We start from the raw sequence: 19,141 nt of genomic DNA on the forward strand, positions 1-19,141 counted from the left end.
ATGAACCCGATGCATCAAAAAAATGACACCCCAACAAATACATCCCTGCAGCTCTACATGGTAACGCATCCAGTCCCTAAGGAGAAAACCATGAACATGACTGGCCCACCCTAAAAAATCCATCTTGAGACATATAAATAGCCCATGTCATTTGAAATGAACAAGAGAGAGGAGTATAAAGAACCTTCCCAGCATGACGAGTGAAGCTTAGATTGCTGAATATAACAGTGTCCGGCCTCAAAGGGTAAGTGAACTGAACTTGTTGAAACTCCACTAGAGATGTTAGACTTATCGTGGCAAAGTGTTGTATCATATCTGCTGCGAGATGTATGCCATATGCTAGGTTTGACACAGAGATTGATCTCTGTGAGCTAGTTACGAGACAACTGATGTTAGGTAGTGTTGGACGAGCACTCTTTCAGATTGCATCATGAACAACTAGTCATAGCGAGAGGTGTTAGTGTTGGCACGATTCATGCGATGCGAGTATGTCACGTTTGAAAAGGCATAATCTTTGTGAGTACACAACCATGCAGAGAGATGATGCGTATCTCCTTTGCGGATAGGCTGCATGATGCTCTAGTTAGTGCACATGTTGAGCTAGTTGTGCAAACACTTGTGCAACAGGGTTTGACATTCGTGGATACGATGACGGATATGGATGACTTGAGTACTGATAATTCAGTCGCGATTCAGTCATTCATGGATATGCTTAGGACAGAGATTGATGTGTGTGAGTTGAAGCTGGACATTACTCTTGACACACAGGGTTCATGATAGACATATGCTTTTGGTACGCATGTGATATGTGAGAGACACGAGGATGGATTCCAAGGATTGGAGTATAAGTTTCAGGATGATTTCCATGAGTGGAGTTCTGAGCCAGATTTGACTGAGATGGTATGATTGCCAAGGATTGCATCAACATTCGAGAATCTTATGTATGAGATATTGATCTCGAGACCCGAGATTGCATTAACGGCAAGTGCATTTGCAATGGGAACCATCAACCATGCAATGGCTGATATTAGCCTTAAGCGTAGGGGCACTTTGCAATGCATGGTGAGATATCTACGAGATGTGTGCGGCTTTAGTGAGAAGTATGTGGTTGATCGCTCTATACTTCCTCTACAGTTTGAGTTGGCTGCACATGGATTCAATGAGCCAGTGACGTTGGCTTAAGTCATACTTGATGATTACCTTATACAAGTTCTATACCGTTTCCTTTTGTTTTCTCCCCCACGACCACATTGGCCTTTACGTGGGAGGTTGTTGAGGTAAAGCCCAATGTGGTCGGTTAGGCCAAGCGCCCATTCACTACACTTGTTCTTTTATGCACAAAATTGAATAAGGGGGCTCACATATTTATAGTGAGTTGTCTCCTCTTCTTCTCTCTTCTCCATTGGTATACACACAAACACACACTCTCGCTCGCACACTTAAAGCATTTCATAGAATTGTGCCCATAAACTAAAATACCATCTCTAGAAGGTGCTTTGACCGGCTTGTACAAAAAAAAAAAGACCCTCCATTGATTATTATTGCAATTCAATATACCTTTTGACTTCTTATAAAGGATTCCCCTCTCTCTTCATTTGAAACTTGAATTTAACTATACCTTTCTATGGGGCCACACCTTTTTTCAATAGAAAAAAGGTACTGCTTGTAATTTAGAGGGTCTTTAGCTTATAGGGCCTCTAGGGGAGCCCTCTAAATGTTTTATATAGAATTTTATGCCATTACTACAATGATCGAGGTGTGCACGCTAATTGGATGTCAACTCAAAGGATAAGAGTCATAAATTTGACTACAACCTTGTCACCTCAAACATAGGTAAGGACTTCCAAGTGTGGTTGGGATTTGGACCCAAAAAGTTTGTTTGGGAGCCAATTATTTGGGGTTGAGAATAAAGAAAAGAAGGAGAGGAAAATTTTTGCCATGGCAGGAACAAACCCAAGAGACCTCAAAGATCTATCTAACGAGTCTTGAACCCAAGACCGGAAGAGAGAGAGAGAGAGAGAGAGAGAGAGAGAGAGAGAGAGAGAGAGAACTTATTGGCTTTTTATTACACAATATAAAGCAAAGAATGGAGTGTTCACCAAGCTTTGTGGCTTTGCCAACAGCCAGATGTGTGTTGACTATATGCACTGATTACACAGAATTGATACATGAATAGGGCACTAACTTCAAGCATACACCAAGAAGATTATTAAGCTGCTCACATGCACCCCTTGGTTAAACACACATATGTATGTACAACTTTTTGAAGGGAATGGTGGGGGCAGCCTGCCTTCAGCTAAATATATTCACCCTTATTTGAGATCTTCTTTACCCATTTGTCTTGCCAGCTTCATTTTATTCTGCAATCAAAAACAAAAAAGAGTGTCACATATGCTTTCTCAACGATACAATAGCCACACATCCTTCTAGGGGATTCACTAGTAATAATAAGGGGTAGTCACCAGGGTACTTGAAATGCCCCTTTTTTACCCCTATATGAGGGACCGTTCTTTGTAGAATGCACCATTTCTCCCTTATATAACCCCCCTCCCTTACACTCATGTGTTATCATACAATAAACCCAAGTGAATCCCCCACAAAAATCTCCCTATGAAACTCACTAGTAATATAAAGGATTTTCATTTGTGTGCATGTAGCCACACATCCTTCTAGGGGATTCACAATTAATAATAAGGATACATTCTTTATCCTGACCGCACTGGGGTGCTTGAAATGCCCCTTTTTTACCCCTATATGAGGGACCGTTCTTTGTAGAAAGCACCATTTCTCCCTTATATAACCCCCCTTCCTTACACTCATGTGTTACCATACAATAAACCTAAGTGAATCCCTCACAAAAATCTCCCTATGAAACTCACTAGTAATATAAAGGGTTGTCACCTGTGTGCATGAAATTCCCCATTTTAGCCCTCGATAAGGGACCATTTTAGTAAATGCACCATTTGTCCCTTGTATAAACCCCCTCCCTTACACTCATATGTTACCATACAATAACCCTAAGTGAATTCCCCCGGCCCATCCCTCATAGCTGTTTGGTCGTCGGGATCCATTCCATTTCAGATACTAGATTGAACTGATAAAATGAAAAGTAAAGAGCTCTTACCCATTCCTCTAAAACATTCCCTGGTCCTATTATTCGTGTTGGCACATTCTCTACAGATTTTCTACACGCCTCATTTGCAGCATCTGCTTCTGCTATGCGTAATTTGAGCTTCTCCAGTTCCTGAATGTACACAACAAAAGCTTGTTACATCATTGATTCTTTAAAGAAAAAAAAGAAAGGTAGATATGGGGTAGGTTTATAAGCCAACTAGGACTAAGACTAGGCTTGCCCCACAAGCCCTACACATGGACTACAGAAACAGTGGCCAAGGTAATTAGCTTACAGATGTTGGATCATCAGGATCTAGGAAGTGAACACGAAGTACTTGCTCCACGACGACACGATCTCTCTGCTCATCAAACTATTACCAATGGATAAGGTCAGAATTGGCTAAAGCATAGGCGACAGAAAATCGCAGTGAAGAAAAACGCAGTGGATAGATGCATACCAGTTCCGGGGTAAACTCAACCCCTGCAATCATCTTCAAGCTAATGATCTTGAACTTGTCTTTGGTCTGTTTTGTGCGAGCTCGCTGAGGCCGATGTATTCGTTTTACTACTGCAAAAAGAAGGTCAATTGTTGCCATGTTTACAGAAATCAACCAGGGACTCTCAAAATCTCCTTTCCGTGCAGGTAACAATCATGAGCCATGCCAAGCCTAACAAGGTGAAGGGTGACGTTGGCATTGTAAAACCACAAAAAAAAAAAAAAAGTCTTATGAGGCTCTTAAATGAAGAGACACATCTACAAACTAGAAGATTTCAATGGTCCACATGCAAAGGTAGTTCTAGGGAAGTACACATGGTGCAGCTACTTTCTCTAGACACTTCCTCTGAGTACGCCAATGTACGCATATCTCCCTTTTTAACTAAGGCTTGTTTTAGAAAGCCAAAAACTGGCTAGCTGGTCCTCTTTCTTATGCATGTGGATCACACCATACAGAAGCTACCAAGCACACAAAACAAACTCGACCATCCCACACACTCAGCATGTGAACTTTGAAAGTTACCAGTGGCTACAATGGACTCTCCTGGCAGCAACACTCCACAGGGAGGCCGCATAAAACAGCTCTTGGGAGCTGTTGTCAGAAACTACAAAAAAAAGTAACTTCAATGATTAGCTGCTACAAATATAAACTGCCAGCCCAAAAGCTCAGTGATGATAATCTCCAAAAAACCAAAAGAGGAAGGAACTCATGATTGCCTTCAAAGATAGGTAATAGTGCAATTACTAAGGAAGAAAGAAGATTCAGAGGAGAAAAAAAGTGCAATATCACCTACAACATATTTTTAATTACCATGAGAAAAAGGTTTATAAATAAGTTACAGAGAGACAGGTGCTAAAATGAAACAAGAAAATGTTTTAAATTAAAATAGTCATCCACTGGCATCTTGCAAGAAATTCATCTGGAATATGGAGAAAATTATTACTTTTATATTAAAATGAGGCACTGCACATCAAATATATACTACAATTACATATGACAAAAAGGAAACTCTATCGAAGACATCATATTAGGGTGCTCACAAGGCCAAAAAGTTATACCTTGAATGCAATGTTTGAGCGGCATACATTCTTTATCCTGACCGCACTGGTTGCTTGCTTTCCAGGCTCATCTGATACAAAATTGAGAAACCTCTCTCTCTCTCTCTCTCTCTCTCTCTCTCAAAAGTCTTACAATGAAAGCACCTCAAATGCACATTGCTCAACGCATAATATAATATAGATGTACAATAACTAACTATAGCAGTGGATTGGTCCAGATACAACAAGTGATGAAACCAGGAGGCTGCCAAGAGATACATGATGAGCAAGCCACAAGAGAATTTGCACATTTTTAAATACCCCATCGCTGAACTTCCAAATGCAATGAAATGAAACCTTGAGAACCACATTTTCTCTTTCTTTATGGACATAGTAAATGGCCAGTACTAAAACCACTATGTTATAGATTTCACCGATCTCATTTTTGACCTCTAGAGCCAATTCTATACATATCTCTAGATAGGAGTGTCTAGAATCCTAAGAAAATTATTACCAGCAATTTTGTGAGCCTCCTTGCAGGACCTACATGTCCAGACGAGTCCATTAGATAAGGTTTTCCAATTTTGGAACACGCTTGCATAAATTGTTTGTACACACTTTGACAGACGTTCTTACACTTTGGTGGGCAGGCTAGGCAGACGTGTCCGTCCAGTTCTTTTGTCCAATGGTTCATAGATCAATGAGTTATCGCCTAAAACTCACATGTGTGCACATTTGCACAAATTATCGACCTAGCACAATTTTCCCGACTTGGTACCTCAAAAGTCAGTATAAAAGAAGCAGCTACCTTAGAGTTTTTTCATCAGATTTGTGGAGGGCCACTTCAGCCCAGCCTTTCCTGTCTTCAGTAGTAGCCTTGGCATTTGTAAACACTGCACCGGATCAGCCCAGCAGCCCCAGCATTTTCACTTTTCAGCCCTTTCCCTCACCGGCGGAAACGTTTCGGATCCGCTAACGCTAATCTCCATCCGGACCTTCAGTAGCCCATCGAGCCTCTTCTTGGCCATTCCCTTGCCACATCGAGTGCTCCAGTCACTGTCCATCATCAGCTGCGTTTACAGACCTGCTTAACGCGCTGCGTTTCTGCGGCCAGATCTAAAACGCAACAGATCTGCGTTTTTGCAGCCCACCTTTAGCCATTCATTCCTCTCACATCGGGAGCACAAATCAGCCAAAGATCTACCTCTTGGTGGCCATCAGATACCCCTCATCGAGACGGATCCAAAGGTGCATCAAATCAGCCCCATAGGTGCTTCATTTTGAAGAGTTAAGCAACGACATTCTCTATTTAATAGAGTTTGCATTTGAGGTATTGCACTTGTGTACATTCCATTTACACAATCAAAAGAAAATACCAAATCGGCAACGGTGTTGGGGTTTCTTGAGAGGGTTGGTTGGGACCCCATTGGGTCTCTCTCTCTCTCTCTCTCTCTCTCTCTCTCTCTCTCTAAAAGGAACCATCATTCGTGTTAAGTAGCACATATTCAAGCAAGGAAAGAAGTGAAGATTTGAGGAATTGTAAAGTCTAGATCTTGTCAACCATTTCAATTCCGCTACACCTGACATTGATATCAGAGCTTTAAAGATATTGCACTAATCCGCTAATCCCCAAAAAGTTTTTTTTCTCTCATGTTTGAGGTTGTGTTTTGCAGTGTTTCTAGACACTCCTACTTTTGGAACACCAAGCTTGCCATTGCACATAGGATCGTGCTCCTTGAGTGTCAGAAAATTGAAACCAATCATATACCGGGTGTTACATGCGGGATGTGCCGATGAGGGGGTAGATAGCTGTCCCCCAAAGATAAGTCTACGACCTTCCTTAAGCACAAGGGCGGAAATCCTTGCATGGTCAAGACTCGTAGCGGTATGCAAACCTCTCACAATCCAGAAGGCGAGCAAGTTCCTCCTTTGGATCCTCCAAGGAACCTTGCCCATACTCCACCAAATCGTTCACCTACCCCTCCACCCTTGCCACCCAATCCCATGGATTCCATGATGCGGATGATGATGTGGCAAGATGAGACACGGCAACAAGAGCATATTGACACGGCGGAGCGAGAGGAACGTCGATTGGCGGCCAAAAGCTGAGGCTTGATGGCAAGAGAGGGCAGTCAAGCATGATCTCATCACCTCTCTCGTAGTTTGATAAGATTCCTCATCATCGGAGCTGGATTATGACAAGCTTGCCAAGGTAATTGCAAAGGCGGCCAATGCTACACAAACCATCAACGAATGAATTCCCAAGAAGATTACATTAAGTAAGTATGATGGTAAGATGGATGCGATTGTCATCTATTCTTGGTTGCATCTATTTACATCTCATTTCGCGGTTGTTAGAAAGTCTGATATAACAAAGTTCTCTTGGCTTTCATGCATCTCACGGGTGATGCTATCACTTGGAAGGATGAGTGGATGGCAAAGGAGGACGCCCACAAGGTAGCCCATTCCGAGTCTCTCCTCATTCCCCCTCTCGAGCTTAGTTGGGAGTTCGAGGAGGATCTAAAGACTCGCTTCTTGCCTCCTCTCCAAACTGTTCTTCTCAAACTAATTCTCCATCTACATCTCAATCTAAGAGTTTAAAAAAAAAAGATAAAGAAAAATCTGATAAACCTAAACTCACATCTGATGAGAAAATTGCTCAACAAATTATAGGTGGTCGATCAAGTAAAAAGAATAGGCACTGTATGCAAAGGAACGTAGGTAATTTCGTTGTCACACAACAGGTCACATGAAAGAGGATTGTCCTAAGAAAGAATCTAAAAATGAACCCGCTACTGCTTCAACTTTTAACCCTGTCCCTCCAGTGAATGCTATGAGCGAGGTAGAGCAAGAAGCTACGCAGGAGGAGAATTTTGATGATGAGGAACTAATAAAATGCTATGGACATGTTAATAGTCAAAGGGTCATTGTGTTGTTTGATTCTGGAAGTTCTCAAGATGGCATTCGTGAGTCTCTTGTGAAACGTGCACGTCTTCACACATCTCCTATTCCCACCGTTCTGATGCAGGGGTTCTCTAGAAACATGGATGCTTCGATCTTTCAAGATGTAATGATGTCGACTTGGTCATTCAACAAACACAATTCACTCGTCGTTTTGTGGTCTCTAATCTCGCGGTGTGATATCATCTTGGGCATTAAGTGGTTTTACGCGTTTAAGCCCATTATAGATTGGGATAAGCTCACGCTTTTCATCAAAGATAATGTGTCGCAACCCAACCTCGTTCGAGGCGAGAGTGGTTTCACGCGCACGTCAATTGCTGCTCCTTCACGCGCGCGTCAGTCTGAAAAGTCTTAATACGATCTCCATTCTCCATCAGCTTGTAGCAGGGGTCGCCACATTTGCGGGTCGGGTTCGATGGATCCGCCTACCGAAGGGGAAGGGCCGGGTGTAGATAGCTACACCACCCCAAAAAAGACAACAGCTACATTTAAGCGGAGAAACAGAGATACTGTACTATCACCAGGATCATTACAAGTGGGGAAAACGTCCAAGATACATGATGAACTAATGATGGAGAAGGTCCAAGTGATGCTCAAATCAGAGCTAAACTACATGAGAGATGACATCAGGAAGGAAATGCACGCGAGCGCTGAGAGCTACAGGAACTCCATGTATGGAGACATGATGAGAGAACTAAGGAGAGAGATCCGGGGGATACAGAATGAGGAGATTCAGAGCTTGAAAACGGAATTACGAAACCTAATCAAGGCCGAAGTAAATGTAGCAGAATGCGTTATGCAAAAGAAACTTGATGAGGCAGTAGCAAGTTTTGAAGCATGGAGAACGAATATGGAAAAACACATGGGGGAAAAGGATGCAATAATCGAGGAGCTAAAAGGAGAACTTGCGGCTTGCAAATCTGCAACTAAGGAGAAGGGAGACGACCAACCTTCGGTGCTGAAGGAGCTCGAGGACATGAAGGATCAGATGAAAACTCTACGGGAAGGAGATGAACAAAAATTGAAAACGGCATCTTCATGGGCGGAACGTCTTGTGAAGACACAAGAAAAGGTTGAGGAAGCAGAGAAATGGATTGAGGATGCGAAGAAAGGGAAGGCCCAAATGCTCGAGACCACACCTACTTCTACCATTATTAATATGACCATTGAGGAAGAGCAGAAAAGGAAGACTCGGGCTCTGCATGTGCGGGTCACAGGAGTCAAAGACAAAGAGAATGTAGATGAAGAAGTGAAGGAACTGCTACAACGCATGGGCATCACAGAGCCTACTCACACAAGTGCATGGAGAGTGGGCAAGAAAGGAATCGATGAGAAGGGAAACGTAAAGGATAGGGCACTTATTCTCCGGTTCCCGAATATAGAAATAAGGAAAGAATTTCTAAAAAAGAGGCCAACTCTTAAGAAAACCGGTATTTTCCTGGGAGATGACCTTACATTGGCACAAGTGACACACATGCAAGAGTTGATGCCAGAGATCAGGGCAGCAAGAGAAAAGGGGAAAATCGCCTTTTATAGAGGAGGGAAAGTAGTGGTTCTAGAAAAGCGCTCAGCATGACGGTGCGAGACCTATGGGGCGACGCTCCGGATAGCGGCGTGGAATTGTAATGGATCATATAGACTAGATGTAGGTGCCTTTGAAGACAGCTTTAGGGACAGAGACATAGTTTTCTACTCAGAGACACACCAGATACCGGGACAGCGTATGCCACATGTGAAGGGTTATTTATGGGAAACAGCTAGTCGACTAGACAAGAGATCTCTACAGGGTAGCCGGGGTTCAGGAGGAGTAGCAATCTTATTTAAGGAAACCACTACTACAAATTATCAGGAAAGATGAGCAAGCAAGGTATATGTGGGTGAGAATGAGAGCCGAGATAGGTAGATTTCTATATATCGCTATATGCTACTTCCCTCCGAGTACCTCAGTCTACTCCTCACCTAAAGGACAATCCCCTTTCTCCATATTGAGTAATGATATATGGGAGTTCTCTAGAGATGGAGACATCATTCTCTTAGGAGACTTTAATGCTAGAACGGCCAGCACTCAAGCAGTATTCTATGATACTTCTGAGGAAATGCTCACAGAAGTGGATTTATCACAGAGGGGGCTTACTAGAAACTCACAGGATAAAGAACACACTGAATATGGGAGACATCTCATGGAGATGGCAACTATACATGGTTTGGCCATACTTAATGTTCTAGAGAATTTCCCGTTATCTGGGGGATTCACATGCTTCCCGCACAGGCATGGGGCCAGTACAGTGGATTATGTCATGACTTCACCAAGCTTTATTTCTAGTATCAAGGAATTTAAGGTGGGACCCAGACCGGTTGGGATTGCAGTGGATCATGCTCTATTGACCTTATCAATCTCCTTCCAATACAATGCCCCTCAAGTACAAAGGAAGAAGACACACACAAGATATACTTTCACGCCAGAAACTGATTCAGTCTATGTGGAAAAGATCTATAATAGGATGTGGACAGCCGAGCCAGTATATACTGTAGAGGAGATTACTTCTCAATTAACAGAGATACTACATGGAGCAGCACAAGAGGCATACCCACATACTCAACCTGATCAGAAGAGAGGATCTGGGAACATGCCTCAAAACAGTTGGTATGACGAGGAATGCAGAGAGACGAGAACCCAAGTCCAGAAAGAGCTTACACTTGGGATCATCACATATAAGCAGTCTCGGATTGCTCTTCGGCGTATAGTACGTCGCAAGAAAAGGGCATTTTTAGCCAAACTGGAGAAGGATTTATATCAGCTCTTCTTGAGTCAGGACTCACATGAGGCCTGGCGCTTATTTAACGAGCACTCACCGCCTCCGACGATTACTTCTCCTGAGGTCTGGGGTCAATATGTAACATCATTATATATGGTATCTGGACAGCCTCCATTACCAGATCCGCTAGAGCCATGCCCTGCTACTAGTACTTTCTTTACTACGGAAATGGTGGAAAAAGCCATTGATAAGATGAAGACAAGAAGAGCATATGATCATGATGGTTTAGTAGCAGAACATCTGATCCATGCCAGGGATCTACTTTTAGAAGTCCTTGCTCGTCTGTTTAATCCGGTCATGTGTGAAGGATTACCTGAATCTTGGAAATTATCTACTATCGTACCTATTTTCAAGTCAGGGGATCCTATGATACCCGGGAACTACCGTACCATTATGGTAGGTCACACTGTGACCCGCCTGTACGCATCCATTCTTGAACAAAAATTGAGTAGATGGGCAGAGAATGAGGGCATAAGGGCAACAGGACAAGCTGGATTCAGAAGGGGTTATTCCACTTTAGATCATATTCTTACGCTCAGAGCCATTATTGAGGAAGGAAGAGCAAACGGGAGAAGGATGTATTGCTGCTTTGTGGATTTTCGGAAAGCTTTTGATACAGTACCAAGGGCCAGATTGATGCGCAAGATGCAAGAGTTAGGGGTCCCCAAAGAGATTATTTGGGGGATCATGGCCTTATACGGGTCAGTTACTGGTTATGTACGTACTCCAGAAGGGGATTCCGACATTGTTCACTCCACCGTTGGAGTAAAGCAGGGATGCCCACTGTCCCCTACTTTATTTGGTATGTACATAGATGAGGTATCACATTACATTGATAGAGAAGGTGACAAAGGTGCTCAACTTGCAGGGTCATGGATCCCTTTGTTGTTGTATGCAGATGATATTGTATTGATAGCAGAATCACCAGATGGAATGCAGAGGCAGCTAGATGCATTACATAAATTCGCGGAGGACAGTGGACTGTCGGTAAACTTGGGTAAAACCAAAGTTATGGTGTTTAACACCACACCGCAGTGGGTTAGGAGATCGGCACCTACATTTGCATATGGCCAGGATACAGTAGAGTACACAGATGCATACACATACCTTGGGGTGGTATTTGCAGGACTGAAGTTTACTCTTAAGAAAGCAGCGGATGCTAGATTATCCAGAGCCTCTGCAGCCCTGGGAGGGTTGGAGAGGATGTGTTCACAAGTGCAGTTTCAGGAACCACGAACAAAACTTTGGCTCTTTGATACTATGGTGGCTTCGGCTATGCTTTATGGGGTCCAGATTTGGGGACCATCTGTGGATCAAGATAATTGGAAGTCAATGGAGAGACCTTTGGTATCTATGATTTCCTGAATGATTAGAGCCAAGGCCTCCGTACCACACGCGATTACCCGAGCGGAACTAGCGGCCCCTCCGATAGAAATTGAAGCTCTTACCAGATCAGTGTCCTTTATACATGGTTTGTGGGATACAAATAATGGCCGATATACTAGACTGGCGCTCGAATCCTCTCGCCAATTGGCAATGAAAGGGGATACATCATGCTGGTATGCGCAACTGTCCTCGTGGTTTTAGAGACACGGGTTCAATATGGAAAGATTACCCCCCTTCCAATACTCTCTTGAGGCTCCATCATTGGCAATTACACGAACGGAGATTAATAAAATCATCCGACAGGATCTTATACAGTTGGATACTAAGAGGACATGGGTAGACCCTACACAAGAATTGGGCACGAAGATGGCCGACTACAAAGAAAACTTCCTACAACTATCTGAAGATGGATTTGTGATTCGCCCGAGTTACATGGATACCCACCTGTCTCATGGTTTGAGATGTGCTATTGGTCAGATTCGTACATCCTCACACCAGTTGGAAATTGAATTTGGCAGATTTAGGGGAATCCCAGCTGAGAGCAGAATTTGCAAGTTATGCGGAATGGAGCCGGAGACAGAATTACACTATATATGCCACTGCACAGTATACTATGAGATACGTGGGCGTTTTCATTGCCTCTTTAAAGAAGGTTTTGGACCTCTAGATAGAATCATGCAATACCAAGATCAAAGATGCTTAGGCTTGTACCTACTGGAACTACATCGGCACAGGGATAATCTAATGAGAAGACAAAGAGCACTACGGCCTCAGAGGCAGATCACAGACTTCTTCGGATCAAGAGAAGCAGGAGTGGAAGGGGAAGCAAGAGGCCAGCAGCCAACACAAAGGAGTACCCACATTCATACCGAAGGCACCCTAATTGACAGAGCGATTGAGCTTAGGAAATCGAGACGACCACGACCAAGATGCAGAAGCACACTTCACTGGAGGAGACTACAACAAAAGATTCGAAGCATTCTAGCCAGACACCCAGAATGCTCCTAAGAAGTTTCTTTAATACTTTGTATTTAGTTTTTTCACATTTACTTTCACACTTAGTACTTTAGTACTAAGGTACCCAGACATTGTAACAGATTCACCACTTTTGTATCAGTTTGGTCTCATAGGTCATTCTAGCCTTTTGAAGACGTTAATATAACATTTCGTTTCATTTCTCTCTCTCTCTCTCTCTCTCTCTCTCTCTCTCTCTCTCTCTCTCTCTCTCTCTCTCTCTCTCTCTCTCTCTCTCTCTCTCTCTCTCTCTCTCTCTCTCTCTCTCTCTCATGTCCAGGCAAAAAGAGAGCTACGTCAAGGAGCCCCAGTGGCGGTCTTCTGTGTCAACCCCACGTTGGGTATTCTTAAAAGATATGGTGAGTTGTTTGCCAAGTTTGGGTCCTTGTTTCTCCAAAATGATCTTCCTCCTACACTCTCTCCTCAGCGACCTCAGGATCATGTCATCGACCTAGTGGTCAGAGCACAACCTATAAGTAAATTTTCATATCATTTAAACAAGGCTAATGAAGAGGAGCTAGAGCACCAACTAGTTGAGTTGTTGGATGGGGGTTTTAATACACCCCAGTGTGAGTCCTTTTTTTGCTCCAATTTTGTTTGTTCGAAAGAAAGATGGTTATGTGTGGATTACAGGACCCTCAGAAAGATGACAGTCAAGAACAAGTTCCCTCCGCCTCGCATCGAGTACATTTTGGAGCGTCTCAATGGGGCTTATAGTGTTTTCGAAGATCGACTTGAAGAGTGGCTACCACCAAGTAAGAATCGCAAAGCGAGACATGTACAAGACTACTGAGCGAGGGCATCACGAGTTCATTGTTATGCCGTTTGGTCTGATGGGTGCGCCTGTACGTTTAATCGTAAGATGATGAGATGCCTCAATATGATCCGTCACTCACCTATGCTTACACTAGAGTGTCCAGCTTGCCAATCATCCTTCTTCCAATTCCATGCTCCCCTGGCCTACTCTAGGTTGGTGGATGCAGCATGCCTCTTCCCACTGGAAATTTGTGGGTTGGGGGGGGGGGGGGGGGGAGAGAGAGAGAGAGAGAGAGAGAGAGAGAGAGAGAGCGCTTTGACACAGCTAATGAGTGCATCTTTTAAAGCTTATCGGTTCACATCCATAATCACATGTTGACAAAAATCTCATACACCAAAATAAATTGAAAGACTGTGTGATACATTTGAATGCAAAGAACCCAGTCCCAACATTAATGTTCATCCCAACTAAGAGTTCAACAACAATAATGGCATCCAACCTTCAAGCTCAAGGTTGAGCTTAAATTATGACTAAACCATGACTAAGGTCTGTTGGCACTCTTGCTAAGTATGCACATATGGCAGATCTCCTTGCATACTGTAGGCAGCAGTGCTGCTAGTGATGGTTTTTGTAGCATACAATTTATGACTCAATTATAAGTCATAAACATCTTATATAACAGGATATGGACATTGGTAAGGTGAATCCACAAGAACTCTTTGACTTGTTTGTGAGGATCTTCTTCTCCTATCAGGAGTCTAGCTTCAGCTTTCTCTTCAAAGCAATCCTGTAGTGATTTTTGGCCTTCCACATGGTCTAATGATTTACATTGCATGCAAAAACATACTTGTGGAAATAAATATGAGGCCAGATTACTTACATGGAAAGAAGAGCTTCTTGTCAGGCTCAAAGCTTAGTCGTCGTCGGTGTAGAAAAGAATTTGTGAACGCTCTGGAGAAGAGGCTATCTCTTGTATCATGCAGGTGATGAGCATGATGTTGATGATAGTGATTCGGGTGCATATAATCATACTGATCCCGAGGGCTTTCTTCTGAGGATGAAGCACCCATATGCAGATTACTGTTAATATGTGCATTTACCTGCTCTCCCCACAATCTCCTACAAATATTCCACCCTTTTCCGCCACCATGCTCAATCAACTTGCTCTCCATTACAGTCATTTTATAATTCTTGGCTTAAGCCTGCTGGCAATCAATAAAGTCAAAGAGCACACACTCGATATGATCTATCAAGCTCTCAAGTCCTATCGAAACCTGCAGGGCTTCTCCAAGCTTAGTTCTGGAAAATGCAGATCCTGCTGAGCATGGAAATCTCACAGAAGTGATGGCCCATCGAGGCTAACCAGTGCATCCATTAGGGGCGATGTACGAGCAAACGCGCTTCACCACTTATTGAACTCTCAGCATTGATGACCGTTATCCTGTCGAAAACTCTCACACACACTAAGTTCCAATTAAGACCAGCTGGACACTCAATTGCCGCATCTCTCTCTCTCTCTCTCTCTCTCTCTCTCTCTCACACACACACACACACACACACACACACTCACCCAGCTCGTTTCGCTCCGTTGGCACTCTTGACTTCTTCACAGCACCTGCGGAATAAATTGCAATGCTTAAATCGAGACAACAGCGAAGTAAAGCTCGCAACACTCTGACTCCTGAGAGAGAGAGAGAGAGAGAGGGAGAGGGAGAGGTTTTGAGGAGGGTGACGCGAGAAGTTTTGCATGTTCGCGAGCGTGAGGTAAGTAGTCGGACGACTGAGGAATGTGCTCGATTAAAGTGGCTTTTGAGCTGTGCCATTTGCAAAGACAATGTTGAATTTTTTTGCCCCGGGGGGGGGGGGTGGGTGGGTGGGTGGGTCTCAAGTGAGGTTTTAGGCCTCACAAATCAAGGCACAATATTGGCAGAGGATCAACCAGTTCACCTCCTTGATCATTGGATGTCAAAAATACCCGATGATCGCAAAGTCCAATTAGAACCAGGAATCTCTCTCTCTCTCTCTCTCTCTCTCTCTCTCTCTCTCTCTCTCTCTCTCTCTCTCTCTCTCTCAACCAACTCTCGTCGGATAGATCTTTGAGGTCTCTTGGGATAGCTGCCTACGAAGTTGAAATTCTCTTCTTCTTCCTCTTCTCGGGCGGTTGAGTTCTATCACTTGAAAAAACTCCTCAGCATGCCCAAATGGTGTTCATTTTGAGGGCAAGTACATGATTGAAATACAAGGCATGCCCAAAGCCACATGGGAAAAAACTGAAAAAGTAACGAAGCAAAAAAAGACTAGGGAAAAAACCTCTTCTAAAGAGAATAAAAAGTGCCTTGGCCAACTAAAAAAGGGAGAGGATGACAATTACCTCTAAAAGATAGGCACTCCCCACCAAAAGTATCCTCTACAACTGCACTCCAAAAGCCCAGAATAACCAAAAAGCCAATTGAAGTAGTATCATTGAGTAAGGAACTTGCTGCTTACCAAGGCAGCTACTTAAGGTTGGGGATGAAAGCCCACCAACTAGTACCATCTGAAGCCATGGAGTTGAGGAGGCACAAAGAAGAGTTCTCAGGTAACAATCGCTCTCAAAGATTACGTGAGGGAAGAAGCAACCGGAATTGCCAAGAGATCTATTGAAGGGAATGAAAATCTGCTTATTCCTATGATCGAGGCTAACTCCAAGAAGATAGTAGAGATCCATCAACAGAAAACTTAGTATAGAGAGTAGAGCTCCAACTTAAGCGCACCCCACACCCCACCACACATATCACACACAAAGGCAATAGAGAGATCCATCAAAAAATGGGTCCATGTGACCATTCCCTAAGGCCTCAAGTAGACTAGCCTCTATCACATAAGATAAACATCAAGAATTGGCCTATTGTAAGTTTGGATTAAGATATTGTTTTCTCATGAATTACAATGAACTGGCAGATTATGCATGGTCAAACGCGTAACCAAATTTATGTTGAAATCTTACACATGTCACATTGGATGAATGCACCACCACTTGCATAACGAATCTCTGCAAACTGTTTTTGCTAGTTACCATTACCATCAATGGGGCATCTCCACAACACCCACTACTTGGTAAAATTTCCGCCTTCTCCCTGAGTTGCTTCTTGCAGTCATGGCCACACCTTTAGTCTACTAAATAAAAGTGTGTATATTGTCATAATAATCAATATCTAATTCTCCTAAATGATTTTCTCATATTAAACTGATCATTTAATGTGGGGAAGTGCCAAGGGAGAAAAAGCTAGAATATTGGTTAAGTTAGCAGACCGGCCACAGTAGGGATCCAAAGGAGGGAAAATAGGGATCCAAAGGGGGGGCCATCTGCAAAAGAGCCATGTGAAACAACGGGCTAAAAAGACCCTAAGGTTCAGCCCATTAAGACTTCCAAAATGCTAAGGTTCCAAAATTCAAAGGTTGTGTCCAAAGGTCAACCTTAGGGAAAATTGGATGCTTAGTGTGTGTGCCCAAAAAGTCTTTCTGCATCCCTACATGGGAGGGGGCGAGCCCCAAATCTAGGGGATGAGAGAGAAAACCACACACACACACACAGGCTCCCTTTACACAAAGGGAATGAGGGACACATGTCAGCTCCCTAGGCTAGATGCCCACAAGGTGTGCCCAATTCCTATTGGAAGACCCTTGAAGTGGACCAATGAGAATTAAGCTAGAGTAAATCTAGTTTAATTAATTTAAAAACATTTAATAAAAGAAACCAATAAGAATTAAGTGTCCTAGAAGACTATTGGGCAGTCTCCCAAGGGGTCCAATGAGCATTCAGAAGCCCCATGGCTTGCCTGATTCCTATTGGCCAGGAGGCAAAGGGGTCCAATGAGAGTTTAGTTTAATTATTTAATTATCTAAAGCTCTCACAAAAGGGGAAAGGGGGACACATGTCAGAAGGCTATCACTTATGCTGCTTAATTCCTATTGGCTTGACCTGGGGAGGTCCAATGAGGAAAAAGCCAGCCTAACTTAGCAGCTAGGGCTCGCCCAAGAGAGAGGGGGGGCTGATTTTTGCTGGGCATTCACTCTCACACTTGACCATGTGTGAAGGGAAAACACTCTATCTCCTCCCAAGCTTTAATGGAGAGCTCATCACCTACTCCAAGCTTGTGAGATAGAAGCCTACATCAACACTCTCTTGGCATGTGGATGCAAATCCAACCAAGAGCCAAGCTTCAATGCATGCTCATCTTCTCTACCAAGCTAATTACTAAGCTAAGCTATGCTAATATGAGTGATTATGTGAGGAGATGTACTTCTTTCTCGTAAGATACTTCTTTTTCCTCTCAATCTACTCTCATACCCTGCTAGCTCTCACCATCTTCGAAGGTGTGTGAGGTCTTGGGTCTGAGAACGGGGATAATTCAAGTTGTGTTTGATTAAGTGTTTTGCTTGGTGTATGAAGCTTCCATCTTCATTGCACTAGCTAGTCTTGAAGGAACACAAAGAATTGTATTGTACAATGTCTCTCTTGATGGGAGAAACCATAATACAAAGCCTTTTGGAGGGGGGACCGGCTCCATGCAAATCCGGTCCTCAATTGTTGTCAATAGTTTAATTGCTCTCTCTTTTGAAAGTATTGTCGATGCTATCTAACTAGGTGTTATGCTTTTTGTTGCTCTCTCCACCCAAGCACTCTTGTAATTCTCATTAGGAATCTATTCCAATGAAATGCCCACTATGTTCATGCTAATTTCCGCTACAAATAAGATTTTAGGCCATTAAATGTTACATTGGTATCAGAGCTCAAGGTTTCTCTTTTCTTGCTCAAGAAGGGAGGTCCTCAAGCTAGCTACAAATGGTTGGTATTATTAATTGCCTGTGAGTAAGTAGAATAGGGATTTTTCAGCCTTGCAGTGCGCCTGCCTTTGTGCAGTTAACGGGGCATCACCGTCGAGAGCTATGGTCTTAATAGTGGAGTCCTACGGGGCTTGCCTACGGCTTAACCACTATTGAGCTATTAGAAGCTTGACAGGAGCCGGTGCTGTTTTGGTGTCGAAAGACCCTCTCTTCTATTCCTTGCAATTAATGGTATTCGAGCCGCGGGTACAGTAGCTTGAGTGCTTTTTCTAAAGGGGTAAAGAGGAGTAGCAACTAGGGCTTGAAGTGCCAAAGTACACCTAAAAAGTTTACACCTAAAAATTGTTAGAATGGCTGACAATATTAAAGAGAGTGAAATTAATGTTGATAACTTTGATTTTGCTCATGAGCAAGCTACTAATGATGCTTCAATGCTTGTTAATTATCTTGTTTCTAGGCTTCAACAAGCCATGGGCAATCCATCTCTCCAAAGTGAAGTGCAACGACAGCTCCGTGCTCACGGGATTCTCCAAGCTCATCACCATGACGAGAGAACACCTAGGAAGCCTCCTTGTGAGACTACCAAAAGAGGTCTCTCTCCGATTCGGGAAGAAGAAGAGAATCCATATGAAGGGCTCAAGAACTTACTTCTTGATGATGCATCTCCTTCCCAAAGGAGAACTCAAGAGCCTCCACCGAAGGAACGAGAAAGAAGCGAGTCTCCCGCCACCT

The 19,141-nt window shown here is 43.3% G+C and overlaps 1 protein-coding gene across 4 annotated transcripts; it reads right to left on the reverse strand.

The window, feature by feature from the left end:
• Positions 1-2,041: 2,041 nt before the first annotated feature.
• Positions 2,042-15,375, reverse strand: LOC147452743 (vesicle-associated protein 4-1-like). 4 transcript variants are annotated; one of them, XM_086518338.1, is made up of 9 exons: positions 15,153-15,374; positions 14,946-15,023; positions 14,463-14,856; positions 4,670-4,740; positions 4,134-4,215; positions 3,573-3,682; positions 3,408-3,485; positions 3,125-3,244; positions 2,042-2,360 (listed from the first exon to the last, which is right to left on the reverse strand). In XM_086518338.1, the coding sequence occupies exons 3-9, from the start codon at positions 14,761-14,763 to the stop codon at positions 2,313-2,315; spliced, it is 810 nt and encodes a 269-aa protein (XP_086374464.1). In that variant the 5' UTR covers positions 14,764-14,856; positions 14,946-15,023; positions 15,153-15,374; the 3' UTR covers positions 2,042-2,312. The 4 variants fall into 4 exon arrangements, with proteins under 4 accessions (XP_086374464.1, XP_086374465.1, XP_086374466.1 ...); XM_086518339.1 differs by having other exon boundaries at positions 14,946-15,045; XM_086518340.1 differs by having other exon boundaries at positions 3,573-3,679; positions 14,463-15,023; positions 15,153-15,375.
• Between the last annotated feature and the right edge of the window lie 3,766 nt (positions 15,376-19,141).

This window comes from Adiantum capillus-veneris, chromosome 8, assembly GCF_014529385.1.
Source record: "Adiantum capillus-veneris isolate H3 chromosome 8, ASM1452938v2, whole genome shotgun sequence".
Lineage (NCBI taxonomy): Eukaryota > Viridiplantae > Streptophyta > Polypodiopsida > Polypodiales > Pteridaceae > Adiantum > Adiantum capillus-veneris.

What these genes read in the sequence shown, in the direction of transcription:
- LOC147452743 (XM_086518338.1), bottom strand. Translation starts at nt 14,763, where the DNA reads ATGACTGTAATGGAGAGCAAGTTGATTGAGCATGGTGGCGGAAAAGGG. An exon ending in TTGAGTTTACCCCGGAACTG is followed by an intron (nt 3,486 to 3,572) that starts GTATGCATCTAT and finishes CATTGGTAATAG; the next exon opens with TTTGATGAGCAGAGAGATCG. An exon ending in ATCCTGATGATCCAACATCT is followed by an intron (nt 3,245 to 3,407) that starts GTAAGCTAATTA and finishes GTGTACATTCAG; the next exon opens with GAACTGGAGAAGCTCAAATT.